At 33.0% G+C, this 19851-nt stretch overlaps 2 protein-coding genes across 2 annotated transcripts; both read left to right on the top strand.

Moving 5' to 3' along the window:
* The first annotated feature begins 408 nt into the window (after positions 1 to 408).
* Positions 409 to 15258, top strand: LOC130645614 (serine/arginine repetitive matrix protein 2-like). Its single transcript, XM_057451652.1, has 10 exons — positions 409 to 548; positions 3262 to 3322; positions 4270 to 4326; positions 4510 to 4573; positions 4814 to 4878; positions 5490 to 6949; positions 7095 to 7216; positions 11175 to 11233; positions 13053 to 13139; positions 13539 to 15258. The coding sequence occupies exons 1-10, from the start codon at positions 444 to 446 to the stop codon at positions 13685 to 13687; spliced, it is 2229 nt and encodes a 742-aa protein (XP_057307635.1). The 5' UTR covers positions 409 to 443; the 3' UTR covers positions 13688 to 15258.
* Positions 15164 to 17956, top strand: LOC130645615 (early growth response protein 1-like). The gene is made up of 3 exons (XM_057451653.1): positions 15164 to 15380; positions 16173 to 17141; positions 17256 to 17956. Exons 1-3 carry the CDS (start codon positions 15173 to 15175, stop codon positions 17438 to 17440), a joined length of 1362 nt encoding a protein of 453 aa, XP_057307636.1. The 5' UTR covers positions 15164 to 15172; the 3' UTR covers positions 17441 to 17956.
* The last annotated feature ends 1895 nt before the right edge of the window (positions 17957 to 19851 follow it).

The following is a 19851-nucleotide window of genomic DNA, read 5'->3' as shown; positions in this document are numbered from 1 at the left end:
ACTTAGAAAAATCTTGTGTTATTTTTGTATCAGAACATCTTGAAAGGCAACAGATGCTTCATTTAATTTGCTAGACCTGAAAATAAAACTTTAAATCACAATTTGCAATAAAGTGATTATGTGATAGCAAAACAAAACAAAAACAGTCTGAAAGTTTTTCTTTGTTTACCTACCGTAATTCCTCTTTTTAGCCCCTGGGGAGCTTATTAAATTCTGGAGGTTTTAGACTGGGGTTTAAAAGAAGGGGGCTAAATAAATAAAAGAATTTTAAACACAATGTCTATTTTCAAATTAATACATTATGTTAATTTTATCTGTTTCACCATCATCTTCATCTAACAGAAGAAGTTCTATTATGAACTTGTTGTGCCTGGAACATACACAGACCATTGTAAAAAGTATATGTAGTATTATAATGATTAATTTTTTTAGTGTAATTAAATATGGAAATCAGTCAAGAAACAATAGAAACATTTGATATGTCATCAGATATGGGAAACAGTTTGGAGGGATTCTCAGAAATACCATTGACACAGCAGCTTCGAGAGGTTTGTAGTTTTATTCGTTAACATGAAGTCTATGTTATTAGAAGTACTACCAGGCCATTTCTTTTATAAAACTATGCCAGAGCTACAAAAATCACCCGCTAAAAAAATTACGAATACTATGGTGTGCAAAAAATCGGACTCGTAAGCAAAATTTACACGTGCGATGTGAATATTTGCAAGTGTGATTCACACTTGCAAATATTTGGTATAAACGTTATTCGTTTAAACGTTATATGTTATTTAAGCTGTATAGAAATGAATTTTGTAAAACCATGGTAAAACATATTAACCACAAGTGCAAGGTTGAAACAACGTTGAACGCGATTATGTGTTGGCAGATTCACTATATGCTTTTGGAATTAAATATATTTCTAGACATTTTTGATTTCTCTTTCCCCTTTTAAAAAGATTTTTTAAATTTTATTCAACATGTTTTTTCTTTGGTATTACATCACGAGAACACTCTTCCGAAAGCTGTATTAAGGTACAGGACACCTAACCTCTCCCAAGTTCTGGTTATATTTAACTTGCATGGGTGTGCACTCTTCTCGCAGTATTCTTTGTGATGATGAATGTCGGACTGACTTGTGACCATCTGACAAATGGTCTTCTGTCTTTCATTCGAGTTTCAGTGTAATGCACCAGCCGAGCATAAGTGTCAGCATAATGGAAAGGGGCAGACTTTAATGTTCTCTATACTTTATAAACAAATCAATAACGAAGAAATGAATGTTATGTAATCAGCGTAATAGTGTTTTTCATCGCTCTATAATGTTTTAGAAAAAGAAAAAATTCACGAGTGCGATAAAAAGCACTTGTAAATCTTTTTACGAGTGTGCGGGCGAGTGCGCGTGCGATCGCACTCGTCTCAAGGAATGGCCTGCTACCATAAGTAAAAACATAGAAGTACTAACGTAAGTAAAAACATGACTGCTCATAGGACATCTTTAGCTATGCAATACATGGTAAATAAAGTGAAAACAAGAAGTATATATTTATTAGATTGTTAAGATCTTTATTTTCTTGAGATCTTAACATTATAAATAATTTTCCACATGCACAAATATGATACAGTAACTTCAACTTTCAAAATATTAGGGTATGATAAGACTAGATAAAACATATAATAAGATAAAAAAAATTATATGGTTTTGTTTCCTTGTATAAATAAGGCACACTTGCAAACATCAGTGCAGTGGCATCTCACATCATCTTTAAGCTTTTTTTTGCGTATGATAATGCTTTTATGTGCAATTTTGATCATATCTAAAACCCACATTGCACATTTTTTGAGTTTTTTAACTTTCAACATGATTTTGCTATTTATTCAATGTGGCATTTTATTTTTATGTAACATAAGTTTAAAACACAGGAACCAAAGTCATAAACTTAGCAAATTTACAAGTCAATCTGTATGAAGGTAATATTTCACTAGAATGTTAGTGAACACTTGTCTAATGAAGTCTAAGCTTCACACTAATTTCAAAATATTTAAAAAAGAACAATCAAAAAAGGGGGAAAGCATTTGTAAAGATGAACAAAAACAAGAATCTTGTTAATAGCAAGTAAAGCTCCAAGCGAAATATGGAAACGGTAATAGTTCGTTGAAGCTACATTTTTAATACTTTTTTGTGAAAGGTCAGTTTTGCCGACGTAGTAAATTAATTTTCTTGGCATGCTGACCATGGAAAGAATATAGGTTGGCATGTAAAAGCCGACTTCAATTTAATGAAGGTCGGTTTTCAGGTTGGCATTGCTGAGTTCTGACCTAGATTCACAAGGCTGTATAGGTAAATTTTTAGTTTGCAGTGGTTTGTTTACTTGCAATATTTGCAAAACTAATTTGTCATACAGATTGTTATTACATTTGGTAATAATATGAGATAATAACATGTATCAATGGGCTGTTCTAATGCTTTTGTTTATTATTCTTGGTGTTAAATTAGCTAGGTATTAGCTAGGTTTGAATATGATACAAGTAGCTAGCTAGTTGGCTGGTGGCTGACTTGTTCCAAACAAACGTGAAATTTCAAGCTGTTTACTAAAATTGGTGATGTTGCTGGTATATATCCTGTCTCCAGTTTTTGAGTGTACCTTATTTTTTAAACAACATCTGTGAAAATATTATTTCCCAGGCTTAGTGACTGTGGTTTTAAAATAGTAGTTGAGCCGACCTTGTTGGTGCCTACCTCGTTTTTTTTCCAAGTGAGGGTAGTTTTTTAGGTATTTATAGCTCACATTTTACACATTTGTGATTTCAGAATTAGGATACTAATTTGACTTGGTATGAAAAGTTGGACTTTAAACTTTCCTTGGAATGTTCTTACTTATTTGTGTCACATATTCAGCTTCTCGTAAATTGTATTTGGTAAAAAAATTTATTTAAAATTCCAAAAAATAACCAGGCCAGGCAAAATTTTGTTAAATTAGGACGACCAATTTTGACTCAGGTAGTCTCTCATTTCTTAGAATTGGGCAAGTTTTTGCAATCGTTCTCCCCTTATTGATAGGCCTGCTCTATTTTTTTTTTGTATAGAAGGCAATAAATATCACAAGTTTGAAAAAATAACCTTGTGGAGTACAAAAAAACTAACTATTGAGACACATACCTAATATTCAATTTTTTTTTACTGTAACGAAGTGACTCTGTCGTTCAACCATCTAAAGCTAAGCAACTTTTTGGATAACAAATTTTCCAATGTTCTTAATATAGATAACAGACTATAATGAAGTAATTGAAGAGGATCCTGTAGATATTTCATCATCCTGTGCTGGTAAGTGCTCTGGAAGCATTACAATTAGTTAGAATTTTGTCAAACAAAGCTACCTTTTATGCTCAGATAGGTGAAATAAATCAAACAATTAATAAGTATTAATGGATATTATTTCACTAAATATTTAAAACTTGGCTAGGTAGGTGGAGAGGTGGGCTAGGTGGTATAGTTAGATATATATTGCTTCATATTATTTTTGAAGATTAAGGTTCTTATGCAAAAAAATAAAATAAAAATGAAACAATATCATTGAAAACTAATAGTCATGATGGATTGATGTCTTATTATATATTAAAGCTATGTATGCAGGGTCCTTTTGTAGCTTGTCCTTTATACTAAGGGGTGGGTGAAAATGACCGGCCCTCAATATCTTTGCAGCCAGATAATCTAAGCAAACCAAATGGGGTGTAATCTATGATGATTAAGCAATTCTATGCCTGTAACGCATGCGTTCATCGTTTGTTTATCAAAAAGATTGCTGACTAAGATGGTGGCTTTGTGCTTTGTACTGTGTTAAGGTCTGTTCGTTACTGACTGAAATTAACCATTCGTTACTGACTGAAATTAACCAATTGTTTTTTCCAAATTACAGAAAAGTAGTTATTCCCAATCCAGTATACAAAGGGTGATATTGGATCTCCTGCCTACAGCCATATTTTACCAACAAGTTGAAATGTTAAGAAATAACAGTTGTTTGAAAAAAAAAATATTTTGCAGAAAAAATAATATTATGTCTAAGCGCCCTTGTCAAGAATCTATTTTTGTATTATTACTTATTGAAAAATTAGCATAGGTAGGTTATAGTAGGTGTGTACACATACCACCAGTTACATTGTTAAACCGCAAGGTTGAAACCAAATAGCTTTTTTTATGAAGTATGCGGTAAACATGAATGTAAGAGTATTTTGGTGTTTATTTTCCTTTTAAAAATATATTTTTGTATGTAGGAATCGCAGCTAGTGATATTGGAAGTTTATTGGAGCAGTTTTTGGAATATGAACAAGGTTTGTGTGTTTTGCACTTCATTTATTTATTTCTGACAATTTTGAGGTTTTTTCTTTTCATGCAGTTACCACTGATAACACAAGCCCTTTGAATTCTATTCTGCACTTTTTTTTCACTTCTCTACTTACTCCTCTTACAATATCTTTGTCACTCCTGTTCAATTTTACATTTCATACCCATAGCTAGTGATGTTGATCCCAGCTCATATCCAGATTCTTCATTTTTAACACCAGTTGGCTCACCTGGGTATGGTATTTTTTGTATGCACCATGTTAAAACCATTTGCCTATACATGACTACTTTAAGCTTGGTTTTCGCTGGTCACAAGATTATCACGAGTGTGTTAAGAGAAAATATGCAAATTATTTTGAAGCATGAATTATGATGGTCTTATTGGTGGATAAAGAATATTAAATTAGTTTTGTGCTTGAGGTATTTTCTGATTTGTCATACCGAAAGATTTAAAATTCTAACGTGTTATTTTAGTGACTCTAATGAGGACGTAGTTCTGGGTCGCCTAATGATTGTCCAGGAAAAGTTAAGTCAAGAAGGTAAAAATTCTCTTTACAAATGCAAATGAATATCTAGCTTCATAAAACTTCGGATCACTAAACAGTTCACAAGGGATACAAATACCAGTTATGTTAGCTGTACTTGGTATTGAACAAAACCAAACCAACTCAACTCAAAATGTCAATACAAAATAATTTATTTTTAAAAGATTTCTGTACCATGTTAGGTAGTTCTGTTGGGTGCATTCGTGAACTAAACATTTTGGTACTGCTACACTAGTCTCAGTAAACTGGCAGAGAGGGATCCCATTTTAAAGTTCTGCTAGCTTAAAAGCAACAGAAGAATCAGAACAGCTCAGTATGAGATATTAGGACAAGCAAGGAGGCCATAGTTGGGAACAGCAAGGAGGTTATCAGGTGGTTAGGATGCTCATGTTTTATGGAGTGTACCTACATACATAGTAATTTTTGAAAAATTTACATCAGTTTGTAAATGTTTTTTCGATTTTGGTCATCTATTTGTAATCAAGAATTATTGTTTATGATTATTAATATGTTTATATATTTGATAATTTTCTAGCCAGTTCTGTTGAGTTCTTTCAACACACACTTGCCCTGTTTTTAAGATGTCTTTTTGTTTTGTTTTTAAGTTGAAGATGAAAGTTTACCAAACACACCCACTGAAATTGATGTGGAAACCATAAAAGACAATAATAACATAGCACAACCAAAAGGTGACAAATTACTTCGAACCGTAAATGGTATTCATCCAAAAGGCAACAAAATTAGAATGGCAGATAGTCCAAAATTTGCTAAATTTAAAAAGAAAAAGCTTGGCAACGATCCACCTCTCAGAAGATGTTTCTCAGGACCTAATACACCAAGATGCACTTCTCCAAGTGACATTGTTAGTCCTGAAGAAATGAAAAGAAGAGAAGCAAAGCTTATTGAAGCACTTGCATTAACTGTACCTAAGCAGCAAACTGCTACTAAAAAGGCAAACGTTGATAAAGCTAAAAGAAAACTGAGTGATGATTCTCCTAGCAAGAAAAGAAAAGTGACGGAACCATTACCTAGTCGTCTTATGCCTGTTGTTTCAAAACGGAAGAAAAAACTGAATAGTATTGATGATAACGTTACAATAAAGGGAGCAATAGATCCTCGCCTAAACAAATCTAATTATTGTGAGTTAGCTAATACCACGCAACTCAAGAACACTAATTTAACTGAAATTAATTCATCTGAAAATACTGCAACAGAAACTGCAGATGATATAGGTATTGTGGATATGACTATAGATCACGAAAGTCTAGCAGGAAATATTTTCACAGTGCAACATTCAGTGAGCAAAGTTGAGCAACCTGATGCCACAACTCCTGTGGAGGGCCAAACTAAAGTTCTAACTTCCATAGTAGAACAATCTGACACCACAATGCCTATGGTAACACAGGATAATACCGTAACTACTGTTGTAACACAGGATAATACCGTAACTACTGTAGTAGCACAGACTGATAGAACTAGTACAATTATTAAAAGTAATATTGGTCAAGAAGCTGTCTACAGCAATGACAGTGTCATTACAGAAGTAAAGAAGGAGAATTATAAAAAGGGAAAATCCAAACCACCTCGAAATTATAGAAAAAGGAATAATTTAAATGAGACATTAAGTGCTTTTTCTGATTCTGAACCTGAGGATAGAGACAATGATGACCGTTCATATAAAAGAAAAAGAAAAACGAATGCTATTTCTCATTCACGTAGTCGTTCTCCAAGTCCATCAAGACGTTATTCCAGAAGCCCACGTTCTAGAAGTCCCTCTAGACACCGTTCTCGCAGTCCACAGGCAAGAATATCAAAAAGCAGATCCCGAAGCACATCAAGGAGTCGGTCCAGAAACCGTTCTAGAAGTGTGTCGAAAAGTTCTAGAAGTCCGATTCGTTCTCTTAAAAGAAGCCGACAGAATAGTAGGTCATCTGTTCATTACGAATCAGATGGCGAGAAAGTGGACATAAGTAGCAAGTTGACAGAATTGTCAAACCCAGTTCCCTATGACATAGAACATGAACGAAAATTGAGATTTCTTTGTGGCGGTGCATCTAAAGGGAATGTAAGTATTTGAAATTAGACCAATATGTTGCTTTAATGTTTCAAAACTATTGTTACTAAATTTGCTTGCGTCTTTGATAACTGTAACTTAGCAGAGAATCTAAGTGTGGTTATTAGTTTCTCTTTTTTTGAAAAAATACTTTTAGAGTGAACGGAGAAACATATATGCAGGGGGCATTACTCGTCAAACTACTAAATCAGAACTCATCCAAAGATTTCAAAGATTTGGAAGGATTGAAAAAGTTACTTTACACTTTCGAGATAGAGGGTATGTGTTATTTAATATTTCATGTGATAATGTTGTTAGAATGTTAAGTCATGTTTCTAGTTATGAGTGTGACATAAGATTGTTGTGTCCAAGATAAATGGCTAATTATTATTCGCTGAGGTTAGGAACGTTCTGAGGTGTTGTTTCGAATTTTTTGTATCTTAGATTATGAAAAAAAAGTGGGAAAAACTTAAACTTTTGAGTTTTTCGAAATTTTACGTAATTTGAAGCTGCAAGGCCTTAATATCAAAAATTTTATTTGAGCGTTACTTGACATCAAGAACTATAGTTTGCAGAAACAAACTTTTGCCTATGATGCGCTATAAAATTTCGTAATACGCCAAATTTTCTATTATGTAACCCTAATTTTCCATCTTTAACCATATTTCAACCCTATTCAGCTTTTAAGGGGCGCTAGACTATTTCGTATAGTCAGTTTAAGTTGGCGAATTTATAAAATTTGTTATTTGAGCATAAAAAGTGCCATTTTCTTCAACTGATTTGCACCGTTGTATTTAAAGATTTAATATTTGGTCCTAATAGTCTCAGACCCAAAATCGATGTAATTTAATGAAAAAAGAGCTCAAAAAATCAATTCATTTAATCTGAAGTTACTGCCAAAAACTGAATTCGAAAGTGTTTTTAAATTTCAAGTTTTTAAAAAAAATTATTTTTTTGCAATATGTTACTTATACATAGCAAATAAATCTAATACATTTTCCCGCTTTTTTTTAAATCGAACATGAAATTCAAAAAGAGGTTTACGAAGTAAAATCAATTTTTTAAATGCAATTGTTTTAAATGCAATTGTTTTTTAGAGTAAAATTGGGCCAGGAATTACACAAAATTTTAATGAACGCCATTATAAATTTATCTGTGTGTGGCTGGGAAAAAATAGCGACAGATTTTAAAGAAAAGCTTCGCGTGTATATATATAGAAATGTTATAATAATCTTGCTGAACTGCTCGTGAATTTTAATAATACAAATCGAAAAAGCTTATAGTGCAGTCAAAGTAATATAATAGCAGAAAAACAAAATAACCAAAAATTTATTGCTTTGTTTTATTTCTAGTGTAAATGACGCACTAAAAAGTATACTGGTAAGATGTGTCAAAAGATGTTTGGTTAAGCTTACGAAAATGATTACGATAAAAAAAATACTTTACATTTATTTTTTCATCGGAATTTTCCCTTAAATTTCCTACTTAAGATTACCCAAAATCAATACCCTGACCGATTTGTAGTTTTATGATTCTTATCAGTTTTTTGCAGTATCAAGATATAATTCAATATAACTACTGATATGAATAAGCAACCAACGATCATTTCGTACCAATTAATAACCCACACAGTTCTAGTCCTGTTTGTAGATTGTACTGATTTCTTTTGTTGTGACTACAAATTTAATATTGACATCTGGAATGAGTCATTCTCTTAGTTATCAATTTATAAATGGTAACCCTATTCAGGCGGACGTCATGTTGAAGGAGAGCTAAAGAAGCCCAATATTTAAAAGGCACGTCATACCGGGAGGGGTGGGGGTGGCTGGGTCAAACGCGGCGAATATTTGGACGAAGGTACTATACCGTTCCGTGGGCTAAAATTTCGTGACTTTTTATCCATTTTAGTTTGTTTTACCACTATAAAAAAGAAGCATGACGTCACACCTGTTGCTATGGTGACTCGTCGGTGGACAGGTGTTTGGTGAAACTGAGCAAAATGTGTTTTTCTATAAATGAATAAAAATGTTTTTACAATATTTCTTAGGGCGTTTTTCAGTATGCTTTTCAGCCGCCACTCTCGTCTAGAACATCTGCAAAAAATAATTCTTTTTCAAAAAATTTACATTATTTTCAACCTTTTTCTTTTTTTTAAGATGATGATGGCATCGTAGACTGGATGACGCCATCAAAAGCTCCCAAACTACCCAAATAATCTAACTTCTCGTGTTAATTTTCGTGCGTGTTTAGTTTCGCTTTTCAAAACCTATTTCACTCGTATTAATTTTTACCATAAAATAACAATAAAAAATGGTAGCATTTAATGTTTCAGGCGAAATATAGATGCGCTGACTGTAGAATGTCCTGATTATAGCTGGTTTTGGCAAATCATAAAAACGGTCTTACTTAATTAATTTTTCTTCTTCGAAACAATATCCACGTGGGAATACTCGAAAGTTTGTACGAATAAGCTATTACAGATTATGTAAATTTTTGTCACGATGCATCGTTATTACTTTCGGAGTAGGAATGTTTTTTTAACATGGAAAGTAAGTTCTTTCTCATATGCCTTATTCCATGAAATTAACGAGTCATGAGATCAACGCGGTTTTTCAAAATTCGCGTTAATTTAATGACTCGTTAATGAAATGTAGTGTTAATTTAGTGAGTGTCAATTTCATGACTCGTTAATTAAAATACTGTTAATTTGTTGCCTTTTTTATAATATATAAAAGCCCAAAAAACATAAAAAGACAATTTCTTTTACAAATTTTCTACTATTTTCTCCTCATTGGACGATAGCTCAACGGTGTTTTCTTATGCAGCGATCTTTTTTAAGATAGCTTTCGTATCATCTTCATACTCCGATGCAAAGTGGAAAATTAACTTAAAGCACTTCCAAAATTTTAAAATTTTTAACATTGTCTTTCCAAACAACGAAAATTTTATTTCGATTTCAAAACCCCCTTGTAATAGAGAGAGCCGCTTCACCACCGTAGATTTGACTGTTGCCGTAATTTTTGCTTCGTGTGATGTCACGTATTCTCAAATTCGCGTTAATTAAATGCATTCTTTCAAAATAATTTCAATGAACCGCGTTAATTTTATGACCGTTAATTTAATTCGCGTTAATTTCTTGACTCGTCAATTTCATGGATATCAGTGTAAGATAATTATTAATCTGTTCAATACAAAACATCTACCAAACTTTCGAAACATTTTAAACGAGAGACAGTCATTTTGTAGTCTTTTTATCATCAACTGAAACTTCAGTTTTGCATATAAATGATTGAGTGTATAAGTGTATAAAAAGTTTTCACAAATTAATTTTTAATTTTTATGTAAACACCGCTGACTAGTAAATTTTCTCAGTGTTTCCAGTCTGATTATCCAATTTGTGTCTACGATTTAAATTTCGTTCGTATAGTCTTTGAAAGGACACGCTACTGACTTAAGCATAAAGAAAGCCGTGATATAATATATGTTTCTTTGTTATCTGTAATTTTACACGTTATATTCTATTATTATTATTATAATTATTATTTACCCAGGATAGCCACTTTAGTTTCTATTAGACTTATCAATAAGGGTCCTGCGATGGAGGGTCCTAGTGCATTTAAAGCTCCCATTTAAGCTACTAGACAACCTCCTAAGATATCAATCCTATTCTCATAGTGAGCGCTAAGCAGAAAGGATAGATTCACACTTTTATAGTCTCTGACATGATTCAGCCGGGGTTTGAACCCAAGACCTTCCGCACTAGAGGCAAACGCTCTACCACCAGACCACCAGTCGGTATCTAACATGATATCAGACACATTTTAGCAATCGATACGTTCCAAATACTTTGTGGTAATTGTGTTAGTTGATATTTTTTACGCTTGTCTAAGATGTTTTAAATTTGAGCGAACAGTTTTGGAAAAATAAAAAAAATTAAAGTACATGTCTCGAACTCTTTGAAAAACGAAGCAGCCTAAAATGAATAAAAAAAAACACCACAGGAATTCCCAAAAAAAGATTTCCATTATTATAAAAATTATTATATTTCGTACGACAACAAACGTAATTTAAGCAAACGGTACATTTCAATTAGCGCTCTATTCTAACTAAGCAAGAAAACATGTCAATTTAGTCTTCCCAAGAAAAAAAACCCGGAGCCTGTAAAACATAAAAAACTCACCATTGAGGCCAAAATTTTACTATTTCATTTAATTTAAAAAAAACATTTTTATTTTAGCGATAATTATGCTTTTATTGTGTTCGCTGATGCTGATAATGCGACGAGAGCGATTGAAGGTAAGACGTATTCACAGCTGGCATTGCCTTCTCAATGTTTTTATGTAGTCGCTAGGCGGATTGCTGATTTTCCTGATAATCTGTTTTTGTTATTCTACTTCTGCCCACCTTCAAAACATTTTTATTTATTTATTATCTTTGTTAATCTACAGACGTTTACTGTGAAAAGAATTAATGATAACTCCATATGTCGCTGCAATGACGCAACTCCTTAACCCTTCTTTTTTGCGCGCCTAACCTTTCTTTTTACACTCCTAACCAATTTTTTTTTACGCCGCTAACCAATTTTTTGACACCTCTAACCAGTTCTCTTTACGCCCCTGATCCACCCTTTTTACGCTTGCGCTCTTTTTACGCCTCCAAGTATTGCTTTTATTTTTCGATCAGTGAGGAAAACAGGTAAGACCAGTTGTTTTCAGGAGATGTTTTATATGTAATAGGTCTCCATAGCCTCCCTTATCAACGTCTTCACGCTGGCGTTGATTTTTAACCGCCTCCTATTTTCTTACTTTTGAAACGGTCACACTCCGAAAAAGACACGCGACAACAATCTATTGGCTGGAGTGAATGTTTTACGTCTAGAGCTGTTCATGCAACAAGCAACTGTTTATATTCAGTTATTCACGAAAAGTTTCTGTCATCATGTTACATCAACAAATAATCCCACGTTATACCAAATTCGGTATACATTACTGAAAGTAATAATATATTATTCTGTTTAAGGAAATATTTTATTGGATTCTATTGACGTCAATCCATATGCTTAGTAATGTTTTCTCTGTTGCTTAGCAACCTCTTTCAAGGACCGAACGATAAGACCTTTTGTTTCCCTAGGCAAGCACGAAAGTATTTCTAAAACATGAATCAGTAAGAATCATTGTTGCTCGAGTTGGTTTTGAAAAATGTTTTTATTGACCTGCCTGACTTGGGAGCTGTGTTTGTTTTATAATCTCCGATGAAGAGAGTTTTTTTCGTTAGTTTAAACTCGGAGAAAGCAGCCAAAAACCTTGAGAGTTTAAGCTGCGTATACAAAGCTGATTTTTTTTTAAACCTCATTTTTTCATTATTGCAAGAAAAAAGAACCGCTCATCTAAAACCAAAAAATTAAAAACAATTTTCTTTTTACAACACGCTCCTAAAGGTAGATTGTATGAGTTTTTTGAAATATCAGCGTGGCTTCTTCAGTGTTGGAAATTAAAGAAAGATAATTTTTGAATAATGCAAGGTACAGGATGAATGTGTTTTAGTTTTGATATTACTCATGCAAATATTACTATCGTGTAGAATTTGCACACCGCATTTACTCTGCTAAACGCCTGGGCGTTTTGCTGTGTTGTCTTTTGTAAAGTCTTAGGGTGCATAATAAAAAACGAAAAGGGAGAGGGGGGGCTTAATAAACAATTTTTATAATGAAACACGCGACGTGCGAAAAAATCAAGAAAAATTATAGATTTTTTTTTTTTTTTTTAATTTTAATTTAACTGCTGATAAAAGTTATAACAAAATAATAAAAAACTTATCATCTGGATGGATTGGTTATGAGCTGCTACGCAATAATTTTTATGTTGATACTAGCTAATAAAAAATGGCTGCTTTTCAATACTTCGAGGTTTCAGCTGACCGTTAATAGATAAAAATTCGTCTTTTTCAGGCTTTCACCTCAAATTCCAATAAAACTATTTTTTCTACGTCCTAAAGATATATCCTGTTTATGACAGTTATTTGCAAAATAGAATTTACCATTATCTTTGCTTTTTTTCGAAACGCAGACGAATTTGTTGTGGAGTGTTATAACGTTTGGATTGTTACTATACTTTAGAAGGTAACGACGATCCAACTTATCCAACATTAGATCTATGTTTTGGAGGTCGGCGAAAGTTCGTCGGAGGCAGTTATGTTGATTTTGGTAAGGACTTAATTGCTGCTAGACTATATTTAGCAAATTCTATGCCCCTCTATTTTCTGTAAAAACACAGCTAACTGAAATAGCTTCATTGTATATTATCTTAAAAACTGGTGACAATATGGAATGTTTGTGGTGTATGCTCGATGCAAAATATATATCATGTTCTTCTTATGTTGGGGTATTGATAAGTTCTTGTTCGTTTTTATCGTTTACTTGAGTTCGCACAGAGTCTAGACAAAAAGGACAAACGAAAAGTTATTCTCATATTTCTATTGCCATTAAAGCCACACAAATTGGTTAGGTGATTATCTTAATTGTAACGATCGCTTTAAAAAAATTATTTGTTTATTTATTTGTTTGTTTGTTGTTGTTTATTTTGCGTTAAACATATTTGTGTAGATGGAAATAACAGTTACTTAGAAGGTTCCGAACGAGCAAAAAGAAACGCACGTGCCGAATCGCCGGAAGACGATTTTGATCGTTTATTACAAATGGCTATGAAAGACACTAAAAAAAGCGAGAAGGAGAGCACACCAGAGTGGGACTAACTATCAAATGTTGCGTTGTTGTACTCGAATGTTTCGTCACTTGCACTGTTACCGGGCATAAATGACGTCATAAGATGTGTTGCTTCCTGTAACATGCAAGAATGACGAAATTTTACTTCAAAAAAGTAATTACAGGGCTATTTAATCATTTAGCAGAGAGGGAGGTATGTGGGTTAACGATCGTCTACCATTCTGTGTTTATAAATTTCGTAATCTTCGATCATCTACATGGATGTTTGTTTTGGTAAATTTTGTCCAAACCAAGTTATAACATTCGAAAACACGTTTTAATTCATCAAACAAATTTTACGTTATTTTTTATATTGATATGTAAGGCGTCATTTTTATATATAAGCGAAAGGGATTCAGCCCAATATTTTTATTAAAATTTCTTCTGTCCAGTGTCTGTTAATATTATATTAAATTTGAGAAAAATAAGCAACTATACTTTTGTGTTACTGTTAGTCATATTATTAAATTCTTAATTTGGAGATTGGTGACTAATTGATGAGTAAACTTTTCTTTCTTTGGTGGGTTAATTTTTCTTCTTGGTACACGCGGAAGGAATTTTTGTCACGTTTTTTTTTAATAATCGACGCTTCTGGATCAGGCTTCGAAACTTGTAATTAATACCAGTGTATGATTAGAAAAGATCCTATGAATTAAGTAAATCAATCAATGAAAATTGCCGTGTGCAATAGTGGTCATTTTTAAATTTGTGGTGAAGATTTTCAACTTTTTATTTTCCCGTGGGGTCACTCGTTTTTTGCTTAATGGGAGGTTGTCTTAGAAGCTACGTAAACAAATAATGACACATAGAACTGAAAACATTTAGTTTCGTGTACCCCACTACACAAATGTATTCTGATAAATAATCTCGAATTGTTACTGTCAAGTCTTAAAAATAACCATGCTGATGTTTGCAATTTCCAACCAAAATATAATTTCTATTTTTAGATATAAAAATTCTTTGTATCGTCACGTCTTTTTCATGTCAAAAGTACTGCTAAATACTAAATATCAATTTTTTGTTACAAAATTTTGTTAGATATCCACATGTATTTAACAGAAAATTGTTTTAGAAAAGAGATGGTTTTTTTGTGGATTTAAAAAACGTCTGTTACATGTAAAAAAATCTTCTTTACTGCTGTTTCATAGCTTTGCCGCCATGTTTAATAAAACATCTTAAACGCTCGTAAATATTTTGATTGACGTTCCCACAATAGCGCTATTGTTTTTTAAAACTTTTATGTTGTTTTTGATTGGTCGCGTTCTGTAGTATAATACGATCTCATTTGCATAACAAAGGAAAATATTTTGTGTATTTTTCTTAAAACCCTTCCCAAAGATGAGAAAATTCAGATTTAAAATAACGCTGGCCGTTGTTACGTGAAAAAAAAGTCAAGTTCAAAACTTTAACGGATCGCTGGACGATACCGATTTTCTTACTGCTGGACAGTACAATTTTTAATACAAAGAAGAAGAATGGAACCAACAAGTTTAGAAAGCTTACTTCAGACTGCTGCAGTCGATCAACTCATAGGTTATGAAAACCAAACCACAGCTAATCTTTTACAAGTCTCTTCTCTCCCTGTTCAATCTAAAGGTTACCCCGCTTATCTAGAGGAACTGTCACCATCACAAACAGTCCCAAATGTTGATGATGCTGGTTTTGGCGATGGAATTGATCTTGGTAAGATACTTTTTAAGTTTTTTTTTTTACTTGTTTATAAAAATTAGTCGTGTGCAAAATTGTTTCGTTCGCGTAAACTTTGTATAGTGATCACAAAAAACAAAAACAAAACATTTTTGTCTGTTTGCATGAAAATTCTTTAACTTACTGTCATAAAAAATTAGAACTTTGTGGGCAAGCGAGGCACTAGAAGCACAACACTCTGCTTTCATTCACTTTGTTGTGTTAATTGTAAAATATATATTTATAATTTTATAAAATATATTTTAGTATGAGTGATGACTTTGGTTTACAACTTTGTTTTTTTTGGCGAATGAAATTTTTTTTCAGTCTACATTTTCTTCGCACCAGTGTTTTGATAACAACAAAATTATTTATGCTATTTTTTATTTAAAATATTCTACCTTTTTTTCTAATAAATTATTCAACGCGTTTTTATTGTATTATATATTATTGTATTTTATTTTATTGTACGAAATTTTTATTGCCTATTTTCAATAACACAAAAATATATAATACTGATTCACAGCACGTCACTTATTTTTTAGACAAAAAAAAAACAATGGTGCCTTTGAGAAAACCTCATTATAGCCTTCATGACATCCAGAATAAGAAATTTTACTAGTAAAACATTTGTGGCCAGCTTCTATATATAATTAATTTTTAACTAAGCAAAACATGTGAAGAATTTTCTTTTAAACAATTTCAAGATTAATGATCATTCCATTATATGTTATCTAATTAATTTTATGAATCTTTAATTATTTTTTAAAATTTATTTTAAACTAACAGGTGAATACTTGGATATGAAACCAGACCTTGCTTTGTTAAAGCAAAAAATCCAACAATCACAGGAACAACAACAATACGATGAGATGTCACAGGCTCCTAGCCCATGCGCCTCTTCGCTTGCCTCCCTTTCCAACCCACCAAGCCCATACAACAACCAACCCTCCCCAGCTTACAATCCTCCATCACCATACAGCAACACCTCTGCTGGATCTCCTTACAACAGCTCCTCTGGCTCGCCTTACAATGGTTCTAGTTCACCTGTTTCTCCTTACAATTCTCCTGCATCTCCCTACTCCCAACAACAAGCATCACCTGCATCCTACACTGATAACTACAGCAATAGCCCAACTAATCAATGGTGGCTGCAGGAACGTGCTATGCAAGAACAAGAATGGTGCTTGTCTGCCAGCAGACAATGCTATTCACACATGACACCACAAATAAATGAATTGAAACAAAACGCTGTCGATCAGGAACTCTTCTTGCAAGGTCTTCAAAAGTACCAAGCTCAACAACAACAACTGATTGAGAAAATGCACTCTCAGTTGCTTGCCAAACAGCAAGCGCAACAGGCCAGTACACCTTTCAAGATGCAACAACCAAACCCAGTCAACATGAAATGGCCGGGAGTTTCTGAGAATTCAGCATTCCAACAACCACAAAAGTTTCCCTCTTGCTCGATGGCTAACAGCTATCCCATCCAACCCATCAATCCACGACCAATCAACCGTGCAGGTTTGAGCATCTTAAAGGAAAAACGACACGATCCAACCAAAAAATGCAAAGTCCCACCAAGTGAACGACCATACGCTTGCCCAGTTGATAATTGCCCACGACGATTCTCTCGATCCGATGAATTGACACGCCACATGAGAACACACACCGGTCAGAAACCATTTCAGTGTCGCATCTGCATGAGGAACTTCTCCCGATCTGATCACTTGACAACTCACATCAGAACTCACACAGGTTGGTGCTTTTTTCTTATTTTTTCCCAGGGTTTTCAGCCTGTTTTCACTGTGGAAATACGATGCTTTTGTAGCGTGCTGTGTTTATTATTATGGTTGTTTTCTGTATATCTAGGTGAGAAACCTTTTGCTTGTGAAGTGTGCGGTCGACGATTCGCTCGCTCTGATGAACGTCGAAGACATATGAAAATCCATTTACGCGAACAGCAAAAACGTGAAGAGGAACTAAAGAAGGCTATGCTTGCACAACATCCATCAAGCCCAAACCAACAAGTTCCCGTTGTAGCTGTTCAAGTTTAAATTTATTTTCATTTTGGGGTTTAAATATTGAGTTCAACTTTTTTCGTTCAATTTGGTGATGAATCTTGGGCATCGTATGTTTTCTTTTTACCAAAATATAGCCTGCTGGCAGGCGTTGAGAAGACTTGTTTGTATATAATACTGTGAATTATGAGTTATAAAGCAAAAGACTTTAACTGGGCTGGTCCCAGAAAACATTTTTTTATACAAAGAACACTAGTTACACATAATATTATTATTGATATTTTTACTTTACTTCAATATAATTTCTTTTTAATTAAAAGTCATCACACAGTCTGTCAAAAAAGTTGCTCCGAACAAAAATAAAACTTCAAAGCCTCGTTAGTCTTTTAGTTTATATTTTGTTTTTCATGATTTTTATTTTCATGAGGCGTGTGTTGTTGATTTTTATGATTTATTTTTTTCCATTATTTTTTTTATAACCAACCAATATACAAGAAAAAATATATACAACATTGTCATCACCCATACCACACCACATCATGTTTCACAAAATACTCCTCCACAATCATATTTATGAAGTTTATTGTATGTTATATATCAGTGTTGTAGTATATTCGATATATTTTATATGCTACAGGCCTTAACCCACGAGAGCAGATAAGGGAGAACATAGGCCGAAATCTGCTTGAAGTGGGCTCTCCCTCTGACGAACACTATAATGATTGTAATATTCTTTAAACGGATGCTAATTTGATTGTCTGCATCGATCAACCACTGGTATACTTTTTTATGATGAAACGAATAAAGCAGAAGAATAACTTGCATCTCCACGTACCAACGTGTTGTGATTCATAAAAAAGTATTCCAACAAGCTTAACTAGTTTTACGAAATGTTGTAAAAAAATATCAAAAAAAGGACACATCCATGTGTGTTTTGCTGGCCAACTCACACTAGGAACTAAATAGAAAAAATTTGAAAAACGTAAAAAAGTAGTTGTATTTTTTGTTCTTACATATAACCCCCAACATCCAAGGTATATTCTAGTTCTCCAGAGGACAAAAAGAACTGGAAACAAGGTGTTATTATTCTTTTGATTTCTTTATTTGAACATAAAATTTATTTCTTGGCTCCAAAGACGCCATCTTTAAACAGTTTTTTGGAGAGTAAACATTTTTTAATAAAAATAGTTTCGAATTATGTGTGTTTACATATCTTAAGCTGGATAAATAAGAAAAGCGATGCAAAACGTTGTCGATAACAATCCTAAAGTTAAACGTGTTTTTGTTTGTTTAAAAAAATATTTAAACAAAAAAAACGAAACTTGGTGAGTTTGTGAAAGTGTGTTTTACTTGCGGCGTGGTTTTCATGTGTTTTGAACGATTCTTTTTGTTGTAGTACGAGTTTTCTTTGCGTTAAATTTGTATGATTGCTTGGCTGTAAAAAACTTTTAACGAAACTAATGTATTGTAATCGCAGCGAATAAGGATTTCTGCGAAGTCATTAGAATTAACAATAACGGGATGTTTTTTCTGTTTTTTAAAGTGTTTTTAAATGGCCTATGTTTTGATGACGTAGACAAATTTATGTTTTATCCCCTAAAAATACCAAACAAGCAATGCAATTTGAGTAAAAAAATTTGTATGTAATGGATAAACAAAACATTCCATACTTCTCTTGAGATGCTTTTATATAAATAGACAAACATTTGTCTTCTGTCATGAATGTGATGTAATTAAGTCGTTTAGTCATCCCGTTATGTTGATTTATAACCGACAGAAAAATATGAAGACCACAACCTCGTGATGCTTTAAATAACCTCAGAAGACCATGACATGCATGCTCTGTCGCGTGTTTTGAGTAAAATATTCAACAGCGTGTAAGATAGTATATATAAACTAAAGAATCGTGGTCCATTTATTCAAAATGGCGTCCTAAGGCGATATCCACAAATACAGGCCGAAAGTCTTTTATAAGTCCTGGAATTTATTTTCATCTTTTCCGTGGTTAACCTAGGAGGCTTAATGCTAGTTTGCGGAATATAATTCTTTGTTTTTCCTGTTCATAGATTTAAAATTTACCACTTAAATTTTAAAAATTTGTTTTTTTTCTTATTCTAAAAAAAATATTATTGTAACCACAACAACGCATCTTTTAAGTTTTTAAATGGAAACAAAAATTCTTAGCATTAGGCTCTTAAGTAAATGTCTTACTTAGCAAGCCATTAACATCTCCGGTCTCGGTTTTAAGGCGTGCTTAATTTTTTTCGCACGCTTAGGTTAACGACTTTTTCGCACATTATGTATACGAACTGTGTTTGAACTGATATTGAGTTTTATATTTAAATATATATTCATCGGCCTAAATTTTGTCACCTCTGGAAGTTGTCGTCACGTGTTAACGATTTCATCATGAAATTAACTGTATTTCCACTCCTTATGAAAGTTCT

Source organism: Hydractinia symbiolongicarpus, chromosome 5 (genome assembly GCF_029227915.1).
Source record: "Hydractinia symbiolongicarpus strain clone_291-10 chromosome 5, HSymV2.1, whole genome shotgun sequence".
Lineage (NCBI taxonomy): Eukaryota > Metazoa > Cnidaria > Hydrozoa > Anthoathecata > Hydractiniidae > Hydractinia > Hydractinia symbiolongicarpus.
This window is presented reverse-complemented; position numbering and strand designations above follow the sequence as displayed.